The following is a 25,071-nucleotide window of genomic DNA, read 5'->3' as shown; positions in this document are numbered from 1 at the left end:
ACCTGCACAGCACCTCGGCTTTGCCCTGCTGCTTTGCACCCTGCTCCTGGCCGGGAGGAATGAGAAAAGGATGCTCAACCCTCAGGCACCCTCCTTCCCATTGCGGCAACAGAAGAGCCCATCCCAGAGCTCCTGCGGCTGGGTGGTGGCCGAGGCTCAGCAGGGTCTGCTGGCACACGGCAGGGCCTGGAGGAAATTGCAACCCATTGCTATGATCTCTGCCTAACAGCTTCAGCACTGTTGGATCCTGCAAAGGCACCCAGGACTGCAGCCCTCCTGGGAAGCGGGAATGCCACCTCTGGCACTCAGGGGAACGCAGGAAGGGGCATTTGGTGCTTGGAAGAGCAACCCACCAAGGGCAGACAAGGAGACTAGGACATGAAAGTGGACCTGCAGAGCCAGGCCTGGCTAGGCTGTTGTAAGAGACCTCAAATTACTGCAGCTTTTCTTCAGGGATGTTAGAAGCTTCTCACTCCTACTTCAGCTCATGTACAAGGTGGCTACTAGCCAGTGAAAATCTGCACGGGGGCAATTAATTCTGAGAAGCTGATGTGAAAGGCAGGCTGCTATGACAAGCAGAAAAACAACCATTTCTGCCTAATCACTATGAACGGCTTCCTCAATTACAAGTATGCACACAGCTGTAACAAAACAACAGCTTGCTTTAAAGACAACTCCTGTTAATTTTTGAATGAGGGGATTAGAAAAGCTCATCTTAGTCTGGCTGAGTTTGTCTGTCATGGCAGCATGTGCATGATTTTCAAATCTGTCTCTTTAAATATCTTTTACTGTATAAGCTCTCAAAAAACCTAGGTCACTAGCTAAGCACAGTACTGAGGAACCAAATACTGAACTTTCAAGAGCAGTTACAACAAACATCCTTGTGCAAAGACATCACAAAAATGCCTGTGCATATATTAGAGGATTTAATGAGAAAATGCACAAGGAGGTGGCTGAAAAGCTCAACAGTGGTGGAATCCCTTGAATAAAGTGCATGTGTATCTTCTCTCCCTCTCTCTCACACACAGTCCTGCCTTCCTTTCCAATGCTGCTAACACCGGGCTCCACCTGAGATCTCCAGGACATTTCCAGGATAAAGGGGCAAGTCATTAGCCCAGCACTTCCTCGGCTCTTGAATTTTGCGCATGTCTCTAGGAACCCCTTCCTCACCATGCATGTTGGTGATGGTGGTGCTTGGCTGAAATTTAATTCCATTAGAAATGTCTGTAATAAAAATTTCGCCCAGGGATGTCGTCTCATTAGATATGAAAAAAACCGCACACAGTACTGAAGCCAAAAGAGAAAAATCCCACAGTGGTGGTGGAGGAACCCGCGTATCGGGTATGTCATTTTTACTGCTGTCAGAAGGAAAATACAACTTTTAACAGTGTAACTTTTACCTTAAGGGGAAAACAGTCTTCCTTTTTGTTCAGTATAAGGAAACAACATGCCTGAGAATGGGCCTGGCTCTGTTGCAGCAACAGCTCCAACGCCTGAAGCAGGGCACAGCTGTGGGACCACCATGCCTGCCAAGTCTGGGCAGATTAGTACGGCATTCAGTGGTCATCCATCCACACAGCTTCAGCATGCTCTGCGCTACCCAAGGGCTGCCCACAAACAACAGACATGTGCAGAGACCATAACACTGTGTGTCACACTTCCCCCCCCCCCGACATCTCGCAGCGAAATCAGTGTCTTGCCTCCCACCAGCCACACGTGGACTTGCAGGATTTGACCATTTCCAGTCTCCTGTCACATGCTCACGCTCCTACAGGACTGTCAGGTACATGCCCCCAAAAAACTGGGAGACGTTTGACCAAAGTACGCTGCTTAGGTTAAAGATCAATTGTCACAAGTCCATAAAAACAGAGATTACATGACAGAAACAGCACAACAACCCAGAGAAACTATGTTCTTGAACTTTACAGGATTGTCTAACCTGATTCGAATTGGACAGCTTAATTACGTATTTTGTCATAGGCCATGGCTTATCTACTTACTGTAGTTCAAAAGATAAAGATTGATTTCAGTGCAATTCAGCTGCAGAAAAATCTCTTGTAACAAAAAAACCCCAAACAGCAGAATCATGGAGCCTCAGCTGTACAGTGTCTCAGCGACTCTGTAAGAAATCCCCTGTTTAAAAGCAAAGCACATGATTTTCAGTCTCACAAACTCCACCAGGTACTGGAAGATGTAGTCGTTCTTGATGGTGTGGCATCAGCAACGGTACAATATTCTGCAGACAGGTCTGATGCATGTATTGGAACAAAGTAAGAACCTGAACAGATGACTACAGCCATACCCTATAGCTATACTATTTCTGCTATGGTAAGATGGGCACGTAGGTAAATAGACATTTTTCTGAATACATGGAGGGGACAGTTCAATTGGTTAGTCAGGCATTTTTTATGTCTACACAAAACATTTAAGAATTAATAGAATGATCAATTAAATAAAATAAGAACATCCAGTTTTCCATACAGAAGAAAATTTCAGCCATTTATATGTACATTAGCAATGAAGAAAAATAACGTGACAAGCTGAAGTGTCACTCCTTAATTTCATTAGAATTGCAGCAGTTTTTTAAAATAAATTCTAGATGCTTTCAAAGTAACATATTCTACTAATTTGAATCTCCTTCCTACGGGCTTCTTACAACATTCATACACTTCTCTTTTGAGGCCCCTAGGATAATTTAAAAATTCTGCTAGGAAGCTTTCTTTAATATCCAGTTTCGCAGAATCTTTACATAAGGAAGTTTTACCCTAATTGAAACAGTGTACACTTCATTTCTAGTGCCCTGTGTTCAGATGCACTCTTGGTAGGTACTTGTGTCTGATTCTCCCTCATACACACACAGAAAGGACAGCCCTGACCTTCACTGAGCACTGGCAAACACTTAAAATGAGTCACTACCAACTGCTGGAGCTACCATAAATGTCTCCTTTAAAATAAGTAACCTGAAATACTTCACTGTTTTCAGATTTTTCATCTTCTCTGGAGTCTAAGTGATGATGTTGTTTTAAAACAATAGCAAGAAAGGGCGGATAGTGCAGAAGCCACACTTCAAAATAGCTTCAGTAGAACAATTTCTTTAACACATGGGGTATTTCTCTTTGCTTAAAGAGGAAGCCTTAGGAGACTTGCACTGGAAGGGATGTCCTGGGTAGTTGAGCCTACTCTCCACTATTGTAGTGGCTGCACGATATAATCCCTTTCAGATTTGCTAGCAATTAGCATCATTCACTGTACAAGCTCCCCAGCTACTCAGTTCATCTCTTTGCCAGTGCAGAACCGCAGCCGGATGTCAGTTAAAAGCTATAATACCTGGTTTTCAAAAGAACCCATCATGCAACACCAACCCACAGAGATTTAAATTTTTTTTTTACATCCTACGATGACAGATGAGTTCAGCTGCTAATGCTCCTTTCTCTTAAACCTCACAAGCCTATCAAACCTTGCAACACGTTTTACATTCCAGTGTAATTATGCAGTTTTTGAACAGGAATTATTCCAGCTCTGATCTTCCCTGCAGCCTACTCAATAGTTTCACTATCAGTAACATTTTCTACCTACGGTTGTCGCCGGTTCTCTGATTGAGAAGTGAATCTGACCATGGCCACAAACGGAAATCTCCCTATCAAAATGCAAACTTTTGTACTTAAGACTTCCTAAAATGAGAGCTTCCCACTATTTGGATGGTCTATGTCCCAGGAAGGTCCTTGTGTGCCACTGGGCAGTTGTAAGCAGAACGTGCCTTGTGCCAGGCTGTGGGTCGGCGTTTTGCACAGGGTGCAAAATGACTCAAAACTGCTGCTGACATTTATGGATTGGCAGGTGGGATATGACATTGTCAGCGCTGGTATAATCTATAAATCTTGTATAACTGTGACTGAGTACTAGCAGGAAGAGTAAAGTAGATCTATGCAGCCAAAAACAGCCCACAGTGTCCAGCAGGAACATTTCCCAGGACTTCCTGCAAACTTAAGCAAAAAACCTGATTTAATCTGTCTATGCATAGTTGTTTTTATGAGAAATGTGGCTCTTTTCATTAGTTTAGAAATCAGGAAAAAAAACCCCACAACACCCAAACAGAGACTGTATCAAAACCTTTTCTTTCTGGAAAAGTAAAACCTCTTAAATGTCCTTTGGATCTCCTTTAGGTTGCTTTCACAGTTTGCTTAAAGGATTTAGCAATATTTTTGATGGAACCAAAAGCATTCTATAGGAAAGAAAAATAAGCACATTTAAAACTCATCACAAGCACATGAAATGAGGATTAAAATATGACTAGGAGGTATACAGAACCACTGTCTATTTGGAACAGAAATGTCCAAATTGTTATTGTTTCTTGCAGCAGGGCTAGTGCACCAGATAAAATTCTAACAAGCTAGGCTGTGTGTATTAACGCACATTCACAGAGAAACACGTGAGTACAGAACAACAATCGAGAAAAGCATTCATAAAGAAAAAAGTCAACAGTTTATCTCTTGTTATGTTCATTTAAGAAATTTTAAATCAGTTGATGCCAATCTCCTTTTAATTGGAACATTTCTTTGACAATGCTGCAATAGCTCAACATCTTTGGTTTTTTCCCATTAAAAAATAATCTTTGATCTGCCAGGCCTCCTACATTCAAATCTTGTCTGAAAACACATTTATAAAAATGACTTATGTAAAGAAGAAAAAAATCAGCCTTTACAAAACCTGAAACCAAACTAACAAGCATTTTGAGTATTAATTTAATGCGAGTCTCCCTCTGATCCCGTCTCCTTCCTGCCTGTCTCCCTTTCTGCCCAAAATGAGACTTTATGAAAAAGAACATAGCACAGTTTTACTTGACCTGACTCCTTGACCCGAGATGTGAAACCAACAGTTTTGTCTCACCAGCCTAAAGCAAGAGTGCAAGCATGCTCCCTCCTTATTTAACTAGCTCCTCTTGCTTTCCTTCCTCGTGGTTCACACAAGTAACATCACCAAAAAAGTGAGCTCCATTTACTTGCTTACAAAATGCTAGATGTGACAATTAAAACCCAGAGAGGGGCAACAAGCAGCAAGGCTAACACTACAGAGGGAACTCAATCTCACCTAAAGGGCACCTCAGTCCTAGCACCCAGGATAATTTCTCACTGGCCAAGTGCCCTTGAAGGCCTGGGTCTGGCTGGTAGGAAACCCAATAGGGACATCAATAGGAACTGGTCTTAGGCTACAGAAATCCAGGGCCATTTAGCATTTCCTTTCAAATAAGCTTGCAGTCACAATCTAGTTTCAAGTGAACAACTTCTGGCATCACAAAATCCCCTCCAAGCCACTCCTTTTATCAGGGACTCTTGCTGAAATGCTCACGAGAACATGAGAAAGGCCAAGACCAAGACATCCGTTTTCAGAGTTTCTTCTCGGACCAGTGGAGGGGAAAGGTCAATTTAAGTTTCAACAAATTACAGCTGGAATTTTACTAGAAAATAGGTTCATTAGATCACTTGGACACCACCGCTACCATCAAGACCTCCCTAACACTCTACAAGCAAAACTCCAATTGGAACAGAGTAATTTCAAAACACTGTTTCTCTGCATTAAAACATTTTGTCTCTGTTTCAATCTTTTCAGTGAATACTTACTCCCATTCCACCTTCATTTGAGTTCTGAGCATTCACACTCTTCAGAGAGGCACAAGAAAGAGATATTACCCTACGCACCAATACGTACCTGGACAAGTAAAAACAACAAAAGCTTTCTGGAAACCAACCATATAACTTCAAAACTTGTAAATGCCTTTGCACTGCTTCATTATTAATTCCCTTGGGAACACTACTGTAAAATTAGAGTAAAAATTTTGTGACATTAAGTTCAGTTTTAACCCCTTCTGCCTTTCCTTTTCCATTCAAGTTCTTCACTTCCAACTCCTCTCATTGAAAAGTTTTCAGAAGGTTCCCAGGCAGTTCCAGAAGAATATTTAGACCTCAGGAGCTTTTAGAAAAAATTAAAGATTAAAATATTGTTACATTATTTATCTAGTCTGGAAAGAGGGCTTTTAGAAGCTGAATATAAATTTACACTAAACTTTCAGTTTTTACAAAGGAAGTGGACTTGCATCTTTCAGTCATAATCAAGCAAAACCTGAAGGATTAATTTAAAAAAAAAAAAAAAAAAAAAAGAGACAGAAGGAATGAATTACTGCAAACAAATGTAATTGTTTCCACCCTGTGGAATATGCAGCCCTTACAGTTGTTTAACAAGGTACTTTTGAGGGTGAACAACTGAAAATATAATCTTTCTATCATAGCTTTTCTTCAAAACTGTTTCCTTTGAAGTGTATCTTTAGGCTGCAGGTTACTCAGCAGCTGGGAGCACACGTTACATCTCCCAGCGCAGGTTGGCAGAGGGTCACTTTTCTAAAATCTCCTACTCTGAGACTATTTTGGTCTTACAGACTGATAGCTTTTCATGCACAGAAAGACAATTTGCTGGTGCCACTACCTTTTCAAAAAGCAATTATAAAGAAGTAATAAAGTTTAGCAACATCTCAGTTGAATTCAACATCCCATGCGCATGGGAGCAAAATCTGAAGCAAGGTTTGTCATATATAACTGACATACCACATTTGGCGGCCGTCTCCCAAAGAAATGTTAGCAGCTGAAAACATTGCGTTATTTAACTACCTGCATAAGGAACTGGCAGATTTTAAACCCCCTTGGTGTGATTTCCCCCCCCCCACTCCCCCTGAGATGCTATGATTTAATAAAGCTATTTTAGCTAAGTGCTTTTCATATTCTGACTTTGCCAGTGATATCTTTGTTCTATACATTTTCTATGCATTTTTCCTGTAGGAGTATGGTTTTTCATTGTCTTACAGCACTATGCTACCTAGACAGTGGCAAATAGAGCAGAAATTCACCACAAAGATCTCCAGGTAAGTTGTTTTGCGCATTAATATGTGTATTAACACAGGGTTTAATTATTGCCACAACAGAGCATATGTTCTTGCCTACTCTCTGAGTGCCTCAGATATGTTAACATGAGTTAAAGTGAAAAGAACAGTCAAAAGTATTGGCACTTGCAAAAGATAGTCACAATAAAAGGCCAAGTTGGGTGGATATTCCATCACATATCTCCTGGGCGCTTGGGAAGCCCAGATATTCATTAATGCAACTCTGATGCTACTGTGCACTGTGCTGAGTACAGCCTGAGTATATTCCTCAGGATATCAGCCTTGTCACTGGAGTGGCAAAGACGGCATTTAGTTGGGCTAGTATATAACCACGTGGGTCTTATTTTCATCATCCCTAAATGTGAGGGCTTACCCACCTCTCCCATCCCCCATGGGCTCTGAGGCAGGAGAAAATCCTCTCCTAACACTCCTGCCAGTAGCTGGATATTTCCTCTCGGATGTTGGGCTTGACCTGTTACCTACTTTTCTTCTGATCATTCATGTTTTCTATAAACACTCATAAGCCAGTTTCTCCATCTGGCCTATCAGTTTCAAAGCATCAGTTTCAGGCACTACCTTCACTTAAAATTGGCCACATCCAGAACAATAAAGATATAAGTCCAATTACTAAAGATTTAGTGAGAACTCTCACTTCTAGGTGAAGCGACCTGGTTACTGTGGTAACCCTAAAGGAACTCTGAAGCACTTTAATTTCTGCTGGAGTTGGAGGTAAGTAACAAAAGAAAAGCTGTTTCAAAAACACACTAGGACTTGACTGGTAGTTTATGAGCAAATACCAAATTTTTTTTTTGTCCAGGCTGAAATCATAAGTACTAGAAACTGTATGTAGAAATCTGAGCTGAAAGATTCTGATCTGAGCTACAAGAATCTGGAGAAAACTTAAAGTAGAGCAGTTTTGGATGCTTCTTGCAGGCCAAACATCTCCTGCAAGACTATTTATCTATCATACAAAAAACATCACACAGGTACACGCACACACACCTCTCTCACTTTATCTGCTTCTAAATGCAATACTCTCATGCTTTTTGAGAAATCAAAACTGCTGGTTACAACACAAGAAGTACAGGTGCAAGCACGCACGTGATCCTTTAAAAGCCTGTGAGAAACCAGATGGCTTCCATGTGCAAATGATTCTCTTGCATGTTCACAGACTCAAAGCCTAGATGAATAAGGAGAAAAACGTATATACCAATGAGTGGAAACAGTACATCAGCAGAGCTTTTGCCTGGCTTACTTTTTTCATTTGAGTTACCTTCAAAGTGGTCATGACACTATGGGAGCACTAAGGCAAATGTACATGCCATTATGAAGCAATGCAACCAGAACAAAATACATGCAAGCAGAATCAAGAGTGACTGCTGCAGAAATGACACTACTTCCTACAAGTGCCTCCTGCATCTCAGCCTTGTGTTTTTACTCTCCCATAGGCACAGCTGCTTTTTCACTGTCTTTCTTTTCCCACTAAATGTATTAATTAGATTTTTTTTGCTTCCTATAATCTGCTCTTACCTGTGAATTTTTCAGAAGTGGGCCCATCCGTTACTATCTGTGTATATAACGACTGGTACAGCAGAGCCTGACCCTAGTAGGGGTTTCTGGGGTCTGCGCAGTACGGGTGAGCATTACTTTTGCATTGCTTATCTGTCTGAAATAATGGCAGCAACCAGCAGCACTGACCCTGGAATCCTGCCCTTCCTCTGCCTGGCTGGCTAGAGAGCTGTTGCTCAGTCTTACTTCTTAATTTTTACTTTCAGGTGCTGATCCAAGCTGGATCCTTGTGTCTCCCATTTGTCTTTGTTCCTGAATTGGTCAGAAAAAGATTCAGAATCACAGTAGCACATTGTATCTTAAACAGCACTTCCTGACAATTTCAGTGGAGGCTTTTGTGTAAAAACTGATGAGAATAAAAACTCCACAGACATCAGAGATGTGAGAATGAGTCCTAACTAATCAAGTAGATTGTATGCAAGATGCTGAACATCTCTTGCAAGGCAAGGCTTTCATTCTCAAGTGTAAATCAAAGAGATCAGCTAGTATTAAGTCATCTGGTCTCTCTGCAGTTCAGATTTGTATCTAACTCTACGTTGTTTGTCCGCTTTAAAAGCCTTCTTGTTCAATGTTTTATCTAGCTGTCTGCTTAAGACAGCAAAGTATAAAGAAAGATATAAGCTATGTTATCACTGATCCCAGTCCTCAGATCCCCTTTTCCCCTGCACGCATGCAATGCATATTCAGAGCAATGGGGACTGACGTATCTAAGGACACGCTTGTGTGCCATTGCAGTTTTTACAATGGCACTTTTCCTTACTGAGTTTCATCGTCATAGATAATAAATCCCTTATGTCTCTCACATTCGCGGACCGTGAATAAAATGCCTGTATTCTCAGATATGAGCATTCAAATGAGATTTGAAACTTCATGCTTGCTTTACCTATTTGTTTATCCTGATTTCTGGGCAAAACAGACAGCTGTGTGGGGTCTAGTTGTGCTTGAGATAGTGTGCTTGCTTTTGGCAATAGTATGAAAGCTGGCTTATATCTCCCTCTCTTCTTTTCCACTCTACATTTCTTTCCTCCTGTTGTACTGGCACAACTACTTCTGGGTCAAGGAACTGATCCAAATGAAAAAAAAAAAACAAACAACGCAGGAAGAAATTGGTTAGCTTCTGGATTGGGCTCACAAGGTAGCTGTATGACAGAAGGGCAACATGGAGGCAGGAACAAGTAATCTGGGACAGAGAGAGGCAAGCTGGTAACTGCCACAGCATTTATACGTAGAGACAGACTTATAAATGGAGCTTCCACTACTGAAGGAGAACGCTTTCTTCTAAATCTCTCCCTTGAGTCAATTATTAAGCAAGTTTCTTAAGATCTGCAGCCTTTTTGGCACCCAGGTTAGGCCAGACTACCGTGTATACCTACCGTGCCCCTCGACTGGGCCATAGACACAGCTCAGTGTGTCTGCAGGGAAGAGGGGAGATTCAGGAACCAATGGTTTCATCCTTGCTGTGTACACAATGTCAATGTACATAGCAGATGGGAAACAGGAAAAAAAAAAAATTAGACTTTAAATTTGTTCCTTGTTTCACCGCATTTTTGTACATCCCTTTTTGCAATTTGCTGTACAGAAACACTTTGTCTGTATTTCACATCTTAACATATGGAAAGGAAGAGCAGTTTTATAACAGGAAAACTTCATTGTCCATTCACAGAGCCTGGCAGCAGTCTTGTAGGTGTATGTAATAATCCAGAGCACGTTTTTAGTGTCAGTTAGGTTTCACTTGGTGACTCTTTCAAACCACTGCTGGCCTTTCAAACCACCAATGCTATGCTGGCACTGGTGTGAGTCTCAAAACGAATCTAGGACCTCAGCTCACGGGAATTTTCAGTCCGTGATAACTATTTAGTGCAACATCCGCACAGGCTTTTAATAGAGCCACCAGGGCTTATGTCATACTCCAGGCACATGGGACCCAATCTGCTCAGTCTTTAACTAGGTCCCATCAGTATTCTGTCTCCAGGACCGTGTTAGGTGCTAATGCAAGTGTTAATAACTTTCCGTATTAACTACTGTCTAGGGAGCTTTTCCACCTTTTCCTCCCCCTTTACATTCTGCCTAAAACCTCCCCTATTTATAGCAAGTAGGAACAGTCAAGTGGTTGCAAGACAACAGTGGATCAGATTCCTATCATGCACTTTCATCCACTTCCAAAGGCTGATTATTCTTCACAAAGACATTTTAGACATACACAGATCAAAATAATTACTTGAGAAGTTATATTAATAGATTTAATGAAGAGCTATCAAAGAGACTTGAAAGTGTCCTAACAGTCACGATGAGCTATACGTTGGCAGGGTTTTATGGAAAGAACAAAACGAGAGGCAGAAAAGGAACTGTGGGTATTCTCTAGACTGCCCACACTGCTGTACAGCCCGCCAAACTCGGTGGACTTTGCAGGTGATATCCTTTGCAGGTGACTTTCCCCTCCCCTTGGGGTTTTTCATACTAAAACTCCTGCCCATGTTTGCAGTATAATTATTTATGGATCTTCCTCCAACTACAGAGACAGTGCTGGTGGGATTTCTGAGGCCTTATGCAGTGGGACGAGACATCCTGCTGAAGAGAATATAAAAGCTTGTCTAAACTGAAAAACTAGAGGTATTTACCAACAGAGAGCAAAGACTCAGGCAGTGCACATTATCTACTGCAGAAGTTAGCAAGTGCCACATGGGTTGAGGGAGTTGAATGACCATGGGTGCTATAAAAGATGAAAAAAATTAGTAACTACTTTTTCCCCTGCAAGTGTCACTATACAACCTTTAAAGTATCTAGATGCTACTTTCCCAGCGAACTACCTTTTTTAACCATATCATTCAATCCCAGCTGAGCCTGACCCAAAGAATATTGCAATGTCCTCCTCAAATCCCAAATCCACCTTCCACTCCTCCAAAGCTGGTGTAGCTCAGAGCTTCTTCAAGTTCAGATCTTAGCCAAGTCCCGCTCATGCTCACATCATCTGTAGAGCAGGCAATTCCACCTGCACTGAAATTGCCAAAGATGTTAGCATTTTGCATAACTCACTACTAAAAATTAGGCGACACAGATTGCTATGATGCATTATTGTGGAAAAAGATCCTTATCTTATCTTCTTTCATACCCTCTGGAGAGCTGAAAAGCAATAGGGTCAAAGCAGGAAACTCAGCTGAGAGTAACTCATGTATTTCACACAATTTTTTCACCCTCCTCCCCCTTTTTTTCCTTCCAACTCCAGTTTTTTAATTTTTCCATCCGTCCATTTTCAGCAACTGATTACAGAAATACCACATTACAAGATACTATCCCAGGATCCTGCACAAAATCCCACCACAGAGAGCAAACAGTCACTAAGACTAAATACTGAACAGACTTTGGGCTGTAGATACGCCCAAGGGACTTGATGAAGGCTTGGATCTTGGTAGAAGACAGCTGAGAGAAACTGCTGGTCCATTTTTAAGTGCTCAACGCTACTACACTGGAGATGCTTGGTTTAGCAAGGAACCCTAGGGACGGGGCCCCAAATGAAGTCCCATCCAGATGTTCATAGTACACTACATCACCCAGGGTCCCATGGAAGACATTATCTATTCAGGAGCATGGGGAGAAAAAGGGAGGGAGAGAAGAGGAAATGTCTGCTGAGCACACACAGAAATAAAAAGAAAAGCACTGGCCGAGTTCCAGAAATGAAAATCTGGCCCCACTGAAGTAGGTGGGAGCTTTGCCACCAGATTTCAATGGAGACAGAATTTCACCCGATGTGAACAGTACTCTGGAAATATTCTCCCTCCAGACACACTGTGGGAGCTCTTCTGGCTCTGAATACTCACTGGAAACACAGAAAGGGAAATTAAACCCAAAACAAGACAACAATACCAGAATGATTAATCAACAACCAAAAAGGATGCAACAACAATAAAGCAAAAAGTATTGCAGAAGTGGGTGGAAAGAAGGCGGCAAGTCCTTTACCTCCTGGACCACTGAACTTTGCCAGGAATAAGGAGGGGTGCAAGGACTCGTGGTGCTGGGTACGGGGTGCCACGTCAAGACTGCACTGGAGGCAGTCTGCACAGATTCAGTAAGAAGAGGAAGAAAAACTTCTAGGGCAGATTCAGCCTTGGAGTATGCTCCCGTCACTAATGCTATATAAAGAGGCCAGAACCTAGCAACTTCAGCAAAGATTCCTAGGAGCAACCAGCGTCATCACTTACAAATTCCCAGGCAGGCTAGTTCACAGAAAGGGCATGCTCAGCAAGCTCTGCAGTTGTGTAACTATGAGGATTCTGGAAATGAGAAATACAATGCCTGAATACAATAAACAGACACAATGCCTATAAAGCCCCATCTATTTAGCCTACAGTTGCCCTCTGATTTAGTTAGCATTTGGTTTCATACCACAACTATACAGCGGTCCTGGATGTTCCTCTTTCACGGGCTTAAGAGTTCAGGTGCCTAAGATGCTAAGTTCTGCCTTTCAGAGTGCCTGAACACCCCAAATCCACATAAGGCAGCTGGAGGGACAAATTCCCATCACTGCTGGAGCTCAGCCCCTAACTCCCAACCAAAGACCTCTTCTTTGCTCCAGCTCTGCTGCAAAAAGGGACCAAACGGCTCTGTTTCTGGGAACTACTGCAAATTGCACCACTTTGGATGTGGTGATGACAGCATGTAAACTTGCACACCTACCACTGACTAATATTCAAGTATTGTATTCCACTTTGAGATGAGAAATTCAGATGAAGATTCATGTCTACGTATCAATGATGGGTGAGGAGCAATAGCTAACCAAGCATTAAACCAGAGTTCCCTGAGTGACTGTGTGTGACAGGCGCAGCATAGGCAGGCACACACCAGGGTTTGGAAGCTCCCAAGGTCCTTTGAGCTTTCCTCAGGGCTCCTCTTTCCTCACAAAACAACTGGAAATGTCTGTTTTTAGCAGTGGGTCCCCAGCCACCCCTGTGATGGCCTGAGGCTCACAACCTTTGCAGAGCTCAGGCCATCTGCCAGTTTCCCCTCCCTGCTCTCTTCTCCCTCTCTCTCTCAAATAACCAGAGAAAAACTCTTTTCACAGTCCTTCCCCAGACCACATGGCCAGCCTCTTCAGGTGATGGAGATCTCCTGAAGCTCCATGGTTTGCTGCCTCATTACCCATGTGCCTGGACAGACCACTGGTCTTGGTGCGAGTTCCTTGTCCATGGGCTCTGCCGTCAGCCCTCAGGATTGCCCAGTGTTAGTGGCTATTGCCCAATGTTATTAAAGGCGAGGGGAAAAACAGAGGGCACCAAGGCAAAATAAAGCATCTCTGCAGGCCCTGCAGTATTCTGCTGGCTCAGAGCAAGTTTTTCACCCAGTTACTTAGCTGGCAACTTGGAAAATGAAGAACAAATGTGTTTGGACTGACATTGATCATTCCGCAGACTCTGGAAACAAAGCTGGAGGGGAAGAGAGTGGCTGGAGAGTTACTGAGCTCTTGTGCTCCCTGGCTGCCTCAACACCATTGTTACCCCTGATGACAAACCAGAAGAACTGCTTCTCGGTGTGCCAAGATCCTGGGATGAAAAACATGGACTACCCCTAGTGCTGGGCTTTGCACCAGGCTGCCGGCTCTTCTCAGCATGTGCCATGCAGCTGTGGGTGTAAAGGGCACACCACGGCCCTCCTTCCCAACTTCAATAGCGGACCTTGTAAAGAACAGCGGGACAAGGATAATTATCTGCCAGAGGAGCTACTCATTTCAGGAGTGTTAAGAGGGTACAGCTGAGACCAGCGTCTAGCCCAGTCTTTAGTTACATTGTGGTGCCATGAAGTAAAATCGTTCCTTCATGGTTTAAATCAGCCTCAAATGCATTTAAAAACAATTACTGGAAGGAACAAAATAACATCTCATTTTGAACAGCTCTTGCCAGCACTCAAGGAGGCTTGAGAAGGTTGTATGCCACCAGCTGACAGGCTGGCCATGGATGACAGCTGGGCCTATAACCTTGCTGGATCCAGGACTTAGACCATAAAAGGACCAAACCTGAAACCAGTACCTAATCCACAAAGGGAGAACTTAAAAATCCACTTCTGGGTCACTTCTGGCTAAGGTCGCAAGTCCAGCGTTTCCAGAAATTATTTTCACTACCATGACACTGGCTGCAATATGAGGGAAAACATGATTATCAGGTCTCTCCACAGATTAAGGAGACTAATGTAAAATCATTTCAGCCTAGTCTCCTCATCTCTCTCCTACCTTTTACACATCATATTATTACTTGCCTTCTTTTTCACACCCAGGCCCATAGTAGTAGCTAGAAATGGTTGAAAATGTATAATTTTTTCCAGGACCTATGCTGACTCCATACACAAACCTGTATTTTATCACATTCTTCTACCTCCCTTCAAGTATATCTCATGATTTTCTACAATGGTCTTGTCAATACTAATATACCAACTGGTATCAAACAGATATGTATTTTCTACTGATCTGCTATTTTACCTAAAAATGAGAATTTTAGACTAGTACAATCCTCACTCAAAACAGCTGACAACATTCTTTTTAAACTGTCAGAAGCAGATTTTCAACAAAGAACATCATTTTTAGGAACAGAGAGAGATGCAGACATTTTGAGAGTTACTGGTTCAAATGGTGCCCCTTAAAGAAGTGAAAACTAAACACATTGAAAACATCCAGAATTCTCCTTTTTTTGTACAAATTGGCAGCGCTATTTCACTACGCTCAGGTTTTCAAGTACAGGAACTCTGACCATCAGTCCTTCTGAAAAGAGAAGTTCAAGTATGAATAAATAACCAGACGAGCTTCAGTTGATGTAAGAAGATAAAGAAAAGGCAAAACCAGAAATCAACACTCTTTTTCCTTGATCGAAGGCAGTAAAAGTGATCGCTGCGTTCACTATTTATTTTACGATATGCAGGTAAGAGTAACTTCCACATAGTAACATGTAGCCCAGTGAGGAAAGGCAGGCCGAAGGACGTGCACCAATCTGTTTCACAAGGAAGCCAGGTGATACATGGCGGGTTATCATGGTGAATGGGATCACTTACTATAAACAATATCTGAAGATGCCCATAAGTTTATATTGTTTCGTGTTGACTGAAGATAGCTTGTTCTGTCCATGCAGGGGACTCCAATTAGCGTTTGCTATTCAACACACTGATTTGCACACAGGCTGGAAGTGTTTGCAGTACAGCAGAACAACATGATATTTAAATTTACTTACCCTGTAGATTTCCGCTGGGCTTAAAGTAAGGCCATTGCTCCAGTGAAAAAGCCCTCAAAGGCCATTTTTCCCGCACTAGAGATTGGTTTGTGATTCGAGTTTCTAAACATTTATTTCAGTGCAAATTCTGCCAGAAAGAGGAACTTACTGCTTGTTGTGAAGTTACCCTCCCCAACCTGGGGAAAGGAGTCTACGTCTTGGATGACTTGTAGTACTCCCACAGTCCGCACCGGGGGATCCAGGGCTACAGAGCTTTCGTTCACTGTTACATCGCTGGCTCCCGTTGTCTGGTTGGTTGGCGGTCCTCCTATGGATGCTTCCAAGTCTGGAGGTATATCATCCATGCAATCTGCATTTGGCTAATGGGAAGAGAAAGAAGAAAATTGAGCTTTTACCTGATAAAAAGATTTCATTTACCTGTTCCCACTTCTTTAGGGTTTTTCACCTTCTTTCAGCACTGAAAATGGCAACATATGATGAATAAACACGCACAGTTTGTTTGTTTTCATGTACTTAAAACTTCTTAATACAATCTGTTGCAAGAGAGACCCAAAGTATGCATCGGAAACATTCAGTATTAAACTGTGTCACCTGCAATCTCTAAATATTCTTTATACTTTTTAAAGGGTTTGGGAGAGTGCACGTTAAAAAAGTAACTCACTTATTGATATGATCTGTTCAACATAGGCAGATTGCTGAGTCAGATTACAAATGTAAACAGAGACAGTAGCTGAAGGGGAATGATTATCTTTTCCCTAAATATACGTTTTATAGAGCTGATATCAGAGCTTTCAGAAATAGGAACTCAAGGAAACTGCCTGTGGGCGCATCTATGTGTGGGGTGCAAAAATAGAAGCTAAAGCTGTTTATAAGACAAGTTTTTTAACATCAAAAGATCTTTTCCTTTGCTAATGCTATATTTCCTACAAAATAAAACTATGAGAAAAGAAATAAACAAGCAATAATGGGTATTTGAATAGTATTATTCTATCCATAGTCTTTCTTGCTTTCTGATTCAGAGAGACCAAGGATGGAACCCAGTTCTGGGGAATTTAGACACTTCTCTCTTGCAGTTACATAGTGAATGCACCAACACCTCCAGAACGAGCCAAGCTCTTCAAGTCAAGTGTCTGCCTTTCCATTGACCTTTCAGGGAAGCAATAAGAGAGGTTGTGGTGCCCACTTTTTGCACAGTATCCTTAGCATTGAGTGCGTGTTCACGAAGAGCACTGAGACTTCAAGTGGGCACTGGGCGGCAAAGAGGATCGTTTGTCCAGAGACACTATGTCCAAGACTAGTTTCTATCCTTGATTTCTCTGGGCCTGTTATAAGCCTGATGCTCCCATTCATACAGCAATGATTTCTATGAAGGTCCCCATAAACACTAGTGACAAACATATGAGTAAAAAAGCTCCTTTTCCTCTAAGTGGAAACAGATTCTTGCGCCATTTGCCCATAGAACCAGGTCTAGTTCTCCCCAAGGCATGGAGACAAATTGTTTGCATAACTATTTCAAGAACTGAGTTTTGAAGTTTCAACATATTGTAAGAAAAACACGACTAATTCAGAAATGAGGATGCTGTGTGTCATGGTGCAAAGCTTCCAAAGTGACAGAGGGACATAGCAAGGTTGAGCTGCAATTGTGCAGATACCTTGTTAAGTTAGGAAACGTAAAGTTAAGTTGTTCCCATTTATCTTTATTGCCCAGGAGTCAGACAGCTAATCTGGATCAGTCACTTAGGTTTCCTCTAACTTCAATGGTTTGAGACAATTTCGCTGTGTGATTCATCCCACCCGAAGGTAAGTGGTATGAATTGCCCCTTCTGCCTTCCCACTGCTCAGCACTAAGCAGAGATGGGGCTTAAGCTGCTAGACTGGAAATCCAACATCTGGATGGCTAAAGTCAGAGGAGATGTACTGTGCTCTGTGGATCTGATTTTTGCTACGCTTAGTTGTCTCACTTGCTAAGGCATTTTTGAAAATCTCTCCACCTGCCTATCTCCAACAGCAGGCACCTAGAAACTAAGCAAAATATGATACAGCAAAGATTTAAACAGAGGCTTAGCTTTAAGCACAAGAGTAATCCCTTTGAACTCAGGCATAGAAGGTTACCATATACATACATTTTTTGCAGAACCAGGAACTTAGCATGTTTTCTTTTTTCCCATACATTCCCTGTCTGATTGTTGCCACCTCATAAATATTTTTTCACAAATGTTCCTAACGAAAAAGGCAGGCATTTTAAACAATCCTCAGGTGACTTGTATCCACAAACTGAAGATTGGGATAAAAATTAGAATTGTCGTTGTCTGGCTCCAGTCTAATCCACAAGCAGCAAGAGCTCCTCAGAACTGTGATAAAGGCACATTCAGCTATACCAGGTTTTAATGAAACTCATTGAACCTGTGCTTTTCTAAGTGAAATACCAATCATTTATCTGTAGGACTTGGATCCAAAATTATTCCTTAGATCTATCACTCTTTCCCTCACTCTTAGCTGTTATAACAAATGCTTTCAGAATTTCATTTTTAACTTAAATTTCGCTTTGATGGCAGCGTATCTTAAAGAAAAAAAAAGCCTGTTTTTTTCTTTTCTACTCTAGGAAGAACTATTTCAATTTTTTTTCAGGGGATCAGTTGTCTGTCCTTTGCTCTGATTCCAGTTATTCCTAGAATGGGGTTTTATCACTAACTTTTAAACATTTAAAAATGGGGGATTATAATTGAAAGCCAAACCAAACATTAAAGATGCAAAAATAGTATTGCTCGATGTAATTAATCCCTTTACTCCTGAATCATTTTAGTTGGAAAAAATACCCCAAACTAAGCAGCATACTATAAAACTAACGATATGAAGTACTGATCGAAAAAAATGCATTATGGCTTCTGCTGTCAGAGTGACCCAGATACATTTGCTAAGTTTAATTACATTGGTTTCACTCATTCCCTGCATGTAAGTGCTTTGAGGGCACAATTCCACTAAAGTCAAGGGAAGGCTTTGTATTGACTTCTGAGGGCTTGGCTAAGGCTCTTAGTGAGTAGCTTCAAGTCATCCAATCTGCTGCCAAAAATGCAGCTGTCTGCATATCCAGCAGATATTTGCAGAAAAGGAGGAGAAGCAGAGGGAAACTATTTTATGTGATATGATCATCCCAATAGCAATGTAGCTCTTCGAAAGTGAAAGGCACTTTCTCTGATAATTCACCTCAAATATTACAGCCAGAAGAGGTATAGTCTGAGCTGAATTCACCAGCAAAGAGACAGTAGAAAAGGTTATGCCAACCGTTTGCTGATAGATAGTTAGTTAATAATCCTCTGGAGCTACAGAGAGCCACGGTGAAATGCGGAGATGTTAGGGTGCTCAGCTACCGTGAAAATGAGCGCAGTCATTTTGGTGCCTCACAGCAGTCTCGGGAATCCGGTTTCAGGGCAGATAATATTTGAAGCCTCTGTTACAAAGTAAATGGAGAGTTTAGATGTGAACTGAATCGAAACATCTAGATATTCGGGTTTTAACCAATTATTTCCTGGAAAATCCCGAGTCTTCCTGCTAAATGAAGCACAATATATCCACAGTCATGCAAGCCAGCTTTTTAATAACAGCCATAGGACAAACACGCAGCTGGCAGGAAAAATAAACATATTAGCCCTGCCTATGGTAAGATTTCCTCATTCCTCCCATTGTAAAAGCCTGCAAAAGGACTTCGGCAAATTTGCGCTCAAGTCTCCCATTAGGGACTGCGGCCTGCCTAAGGCTGCTTTTCTGTGTGTGGAAATTTCAGCTAAGATGGCTCAGCAAGACTCAAGAATGTGGTTAGGGAATGGCATTTTGCTTTATCCACTCTACAGAAATGTTTGCCACCTCTCACTGAGAAGCCCTAGAGCTTTACAGCTTCTTCCAGGGATACGTCCTTTCCCACAACAGCCTACTGACATCTGGCTAAGTTACGAGCCTCTGAAAATATCAGTTCATGTGCGCTGGTAGAGACTGGTGGCTCATTCGGGACCGACAACTACACTCTCCAAAGAGAAGAGGGCTTTGCACGGGGCCTGCAAGCTCACGGTGGCACCAGAAAGCACCCCACAGGACTGATGCCCACCCCGGGCTGCCCTCAGCCGGTGCCAGGCAGCGAGAAGGGTGAGGACGCACAATTTCTGTGTGGGTTTCTCCTGCGAGCTGAGCAGGGAGCACGAGCAGCAACACCAGGGCAGGAGCTCAAAAGGATAAATGTTGGGCAGGAGGGGTTATGCAGAGGAGAAGTGGGAAAGGGCACGAGGTAGGACAGGGGGAGGCATATTTTAGAAAGAGAAGGCAGAGAAAACAGAGGAAAAGGAGCAACTGATAGCAGTATAGGAATTTTTAACCCCCAGGCTACCAGATGCTCTTAGACTCCCACTTCCTTTGCTGTCAGCCAGAGGACACCCTGACACGAAGGCTACCATCTACTCCCAGTTCCCATGGACAACAGCTCCTACTGTAAGTCACCTTGAGGGGTAAGGCTCTAGCATGCAGCTCTCCCTTCATGAACCTAACCCATGACCTATGCGGGCGGGAGCCAGTACGCTTCCTCCAAATGATGGAGCGGGCTGTTTTCAGTTTGTTGTCTTAGAACAACCTAGGGAAATTTTTACAGAAATTCATACAATAAAATCCTCTAAACAAACTTTGCTAGTGGAACATTAACATCCAACTGCGTGATTTTTAGTGTTAAGACAGACCAGCACTAAGGCTGACTCTGAAATCTTAATTTGACCCAGTTGTTTATGTTGGTTACAGCAGTATCTTTAATTACATGCCCAGTACAATTATTTCCACAGAAGCTCCATGCGGAAAGCTCTCAGTGAGGGGAGCAGGATGGATCCCACTTCTGCTACGCAGTAGAGAGAGAACGAGACAGGGAGCTGTGAGAAGAGAAACGATGGCTGAGGAACCTGAATGGCGCTTTTAATTATTCCTAGCAATTAGGTTCTATACCTGCCACTACAGAGCTGTTCATATGTAGTAAAAGCCAGTCATGTAAACCAAAACCTTTACACACGGCCTCTGGGCGTGTTTTCCCTTCCCCTCGATGTACCCAGCCTCAGACAGCCTGCGGACACGCTTAGCCTTTAGCAGCTGTCAGTGAAGTCAGTGAGAGCCATAATCTGGATGTAAATGCTAACGGTGCTAAACTTTCTGGAAAGACCTTAACATCTCAGGGCAGGCCTCCAACAAAGTGGAGGTCTGATTTGTCTGTATCCCCTGATTGTGAAGCTGGATGAAGAGCATGTTAAATGAAATGCTTGGGCAAAAATGTGAACGGACCAGTGTGAGAGCAGAAATCATGTGGTCCTGCACGGTGCAGAAGAAAGCCATGGAACAACATATTGGGTACGGAGAAGAGGTGTCAAAATCCTGGGTAACTGCTCACTGGCAGGCCTGTGAACTGAGACAGTGAGCCTAGGGAAAAATTTCTGTATTTAAACCTAGGCACAGAGATGCTGAATGGCAGAGCCAGCCTTCATTCTGGCCTTTTCTGACATCTCAAATACTGATTTAACAGTTGTATCATCTTCTAATATTCTAAAGATAATATACATGCTTAGCAGAAAAAGTAGCCCAACTGTAATGACATGTTACCCTAACTACAATGCTCTACTTCATTTTTCCCGCTGCATGCTTTTAGCTTTGATTATATTAGGTTGATTAACATATCTGCCTACTTCAGTAAAACATACTTCATCACTTGCTGTGGAACCTCTTCTGCAGCAACCTGCTTGGCTTCCTAGTCTCCATGAAAACGAACTCGTGGGGTATGGCTGCATCAGCTCACCTAATATGTTCACATGAGCTATTTTACTTTATATAGCTCTCTCATATGTGAGCTGGCATGTCATCCTCTGTAACTGGGGAGGGTATTTGCAGCACCTGTTAACGCACCGACCGGTGGTGTTTCAGTATTGAACTTCACTATCATGTGGCAAGCCTCGCATGGTGTGACAAAATGACTCACTTCTTCCTAGAGAAGCCCCTGATCTCTGTGATAACTGCGGTTAGGAAACTGTATGGCAGACAGGACATGCACTATCTGAATGTAAACATGCAACCCAAAAAGATCAATTGCTTTGGCAGCTTCTAACCACATCTGAATGTTCCAAATAACAAAGAGCTTAACAATTTCTTGTATGTCATGTGGTCCGCCACATGCTTAGTTACTGGGAGAAATGCTCCCTAATTGGAATTAGGAGTACAGAGCTTGCTACAGATAGACTTTAAGAGAAATCTGACAGAAAAAAGATTTGACTCCCCAGAATAAGCAATTAGTTGTCCTTGACTAGTATAGCAGGGAAAATTTTATTTGCAGACCTTCTGCTTTGAGATTTGAACTGAGAGCATAATTAAAAAAAATAAATCCAGTCCTTATTTAAAACACAAACAAAAGCTATGTGAAAGAATCTATAAATCCACCAAAACACCAGTAAACAATCCTCTGCTCCACAAAGCAGGCAACCACAGACACACAAATCCCAACACCCAACCAACGCCCATACGCACACTCTTCCTTGCTAATAGAAGTGGGGCGCAGGAGAGAGGTAGAGTCAGACATTTCAGCTTGTACTCCCCTTAATAAATCAATTAATAAATCAGTAACATGGCAAGAAGAGTAGGATGGGAACAGACAGGCAAAGGGCTAGGGATATACCAAGTAGCTGGTGTTTCCCTTCTGCCCCGATCGGCTGCTCTGTGACGTGCTTACCGGGATCCCTAGAGCTTTTAGAATATTCATTTTACACATCGGGCAGGTGCGATGGTCTAGCAGCCAGGGGTCTACACAAGACTTGTGGAAAAGATGCCTGCAATGAAAAACAGGATATTTTAATTCAAATCCACCATAGCACAATTTACCACTTAGTACCAGACGCTTCTCCTGAATTCAGTAAAGTGAGAGTATTTCAAATGGTGTGGTTTGTGACCTCTGCAAGGACTGCAAAACTATATCCTACGCACACAAGACTAAAATTATTTCTGCAGCAGCTCAAGCACATGTGCACAGTGTTGCTCAACTGAGTTTGGAAAAGATGACATGTACATAATTAAAGGATTAGGAAAAATACACAAAATGCATCAGCAAAACCCGTATTCTTTAAATGTTAAAGGCTGTCAATGTCAACAAAACCTGCTTGCTGGTAAAGATAAAAATCACATCAGTATTTCTTGACGGTTCTACAGACAAACCTGATTACACATAATTTAAATGTGAAGCCATCGGGGGTCTGGTATTTTTTAGGATGCAGGCATAAGGAAATAAAGTGAATTAAAAAAAAAAAAATGCTACTTTTCATTTAAACAGAAAAAACAGGATGATGCTTTTTAAAACATTCTCCCTGACTTTCCGGCTCTTTAGAAGTTGCCCATCAGAGTAAGCTCCCAAACAATTCCAGCCCTGAAGGGGTTGTTGCTAATCCTGTGCTCGGTCTGAAGTGACCACTAAGCAACTACCTGAGCCCTGTGGCTGCTGGGAGCCACTTTTCTTAGACATTATCCAGGTGAAGGAACTGAAAGCTTCTTGTCTAGCTTTGCCTGACACAAACTGAGATTGAATACGGAGATATTTAGTGCGTGTACCTGACTGACAGATTGTATTTTCTCTTGCAAGCACGTTCTGTTACCCTGTGGTTATAAAGAACAAATGTTATAAAACGCAGGAACGTGGGGCTCGGGATTTAAGAAACGCTGTTGAGCAGGCCAAGTAGAGGAGTCGGGGCTCAGCCCAAGGCAGTGAAGTTTGTTCAGCCTCACTCCTTCTGAAGAAAAGGAGGAAAGTTTCCTACCATGCACATAGCCTCAGAAATTACACTGGCACGTAGGAAACTGAAAAGTGACTTGCCTTCCTAAAAATTTTTGAATCAATTAATTGAATAGAATAGTTCTGTTGGAAGGGACCTTAGTCCAACTGCCCAATATAACTTAATAATAATAACTTAAGCAAAACTGAAAGAGGGTATTTTATTCTGAAATATGAGGTTCGATATACATACACAGTCTTGCTCCAAAAGGTGCAAACTAAGACTAATTTGCTTGTTTTGAAACACCATCTAGATCAGCTCTGAATTTCCTTTCTAAGGCTTGCAACAGGTGTCCCGCATTTTATTTGGCAGAGCCTGAAAGTCACGTTTCAGTCTGCTTGAACTTTTACATTCCAGCAGTCCCCAGCCTGTGTTTCCCTGTGCTGCCGCTGCCCCGTGCGCACCGCTCGTACAGCGCAGTCGTACCAACCCAGCAGGTAACCGCAGGCGGACACAACTCGGAGCTGCCCAAGGCTCCGCCTGGAGCAGGGCACACGCCAGCCTCCATGAGGAAATGCAATCTCTGAGAAAGCCAGAATCACTTAACGCACCAAAATAATTTTAAATATTTAAGCGGTAGGTATTCAGCTGAATGGGTCGGCTGCTGTATCATGTCGCGGCCTCTCTCGCACAACAAGATACACACGGCCTTTCAACTTGATGGAAGATATTGAGGTGCACTTTCACCAGTATCGATTTGCAACCCTGGCTCTTACTAACACAATATCGGCCCACATACTAGCTGGCTGGCTTACTAGCTGGCTTCAGTCCTAAATAACACTAGAAATTCAAAGCCAAAACTGTGTGAAATCTCAGAATCTTATTCTTTTCACTGCGATTTTTTTTCTCGCTACTTCTAGAATAAACGGGTCCTTTGTAAAACAAACCTACATGGCAAATTATCACATTCCTGTACTCGGTCTGACTTCACACAACTATGGGAAAGGGCAAATCTGTTCTTGGAAGTTCGACCTAGTCTAATTATATCAGTTGGCTGCAATACCAAACTCTGTCAAACCTCATCTGATCCTGTATGTCAACATGATTAACACAAATGAAGTATCGTGATACTTGAAGTTTAAACAACTACTTTATTAAGGCTACTAAAGTTCACAACCCTCCTTCCAAACAAGACTTGCTTTACTGGGTAAAAACACAGTCCACCAAATTTCGGTCTCTGTCCTGTGTAACTCTTCCTTCCTTCCTTCCATCTCAGGAGGGACATATTCAGCACATCATCAGGCAGGCATTCTGAATAGGTGAAAGCATAAAGGTACAGTCCTCAGGCATGTGTAATCTTACATTTAGAAGTCTAACCAACAGAATTACTTGGGCGTGTTAATTCACGGAGAGTACTGAAAGTCAATGTCTTGCTTTTCAGCTATTTGAAATAACTATGAAATTCTTGATAGTGATTGGTTTTCTTTAATTATATACTCAAATTCATAAACAAGTATGTTTAACTGCAAACATCCGAGGCACATTTGTGCCACAATAATCAGTACATTTACAAAATCTGAGATATTTATTATTCTCTTGGAAA

General features: G+C 42.3%; 1 protein-coding gene across 1 annotated transcript in view; it reads right to left on the bottom strand.

Annotated features, from left to right (window-relative positions):
* RNF150 (ring finger protein 150) overlaps positions 1-25,071 on the bottom strand; it is a 119,459-nt gene that overhangs the window by 9,825 nt on the left and 84,563 nt on the right. The window contains exons 5-6 of the mRNA XM_050896170.1: positions 22,439-22,535; positions 15,851-16,061 (exon numbers count right to left, since the gene is read on the bottom strand). Of these exons, the coding sequence (XP_050752127.1) occupies positions 15,851-16,061; positions 22,439-22,535 (308 nt within the window). The remainder of the gene's footprint in view (positions 1-15,850; positions 16,062-22,438; positions 22,536-25,071) is intronic.

This window comes from Gymnogyps californianus, chromosome 4, assembly GCF_018139145.2.
Source record: "Gymnogyps californianus isolate 813 chromosome 4, ASM1813914v2, whole genome shotgun sequence".
NCBI lineage: Eukaryota > Metazoa > Chordata > Aves > Accipitriformes > Cathartidae > Gymnogyps > Gymnogyps californianus.
Note: the sequence above shows the minus strand (reverse complement) of the source record. Positions and strands in the feature narration are given on the sequence as shown.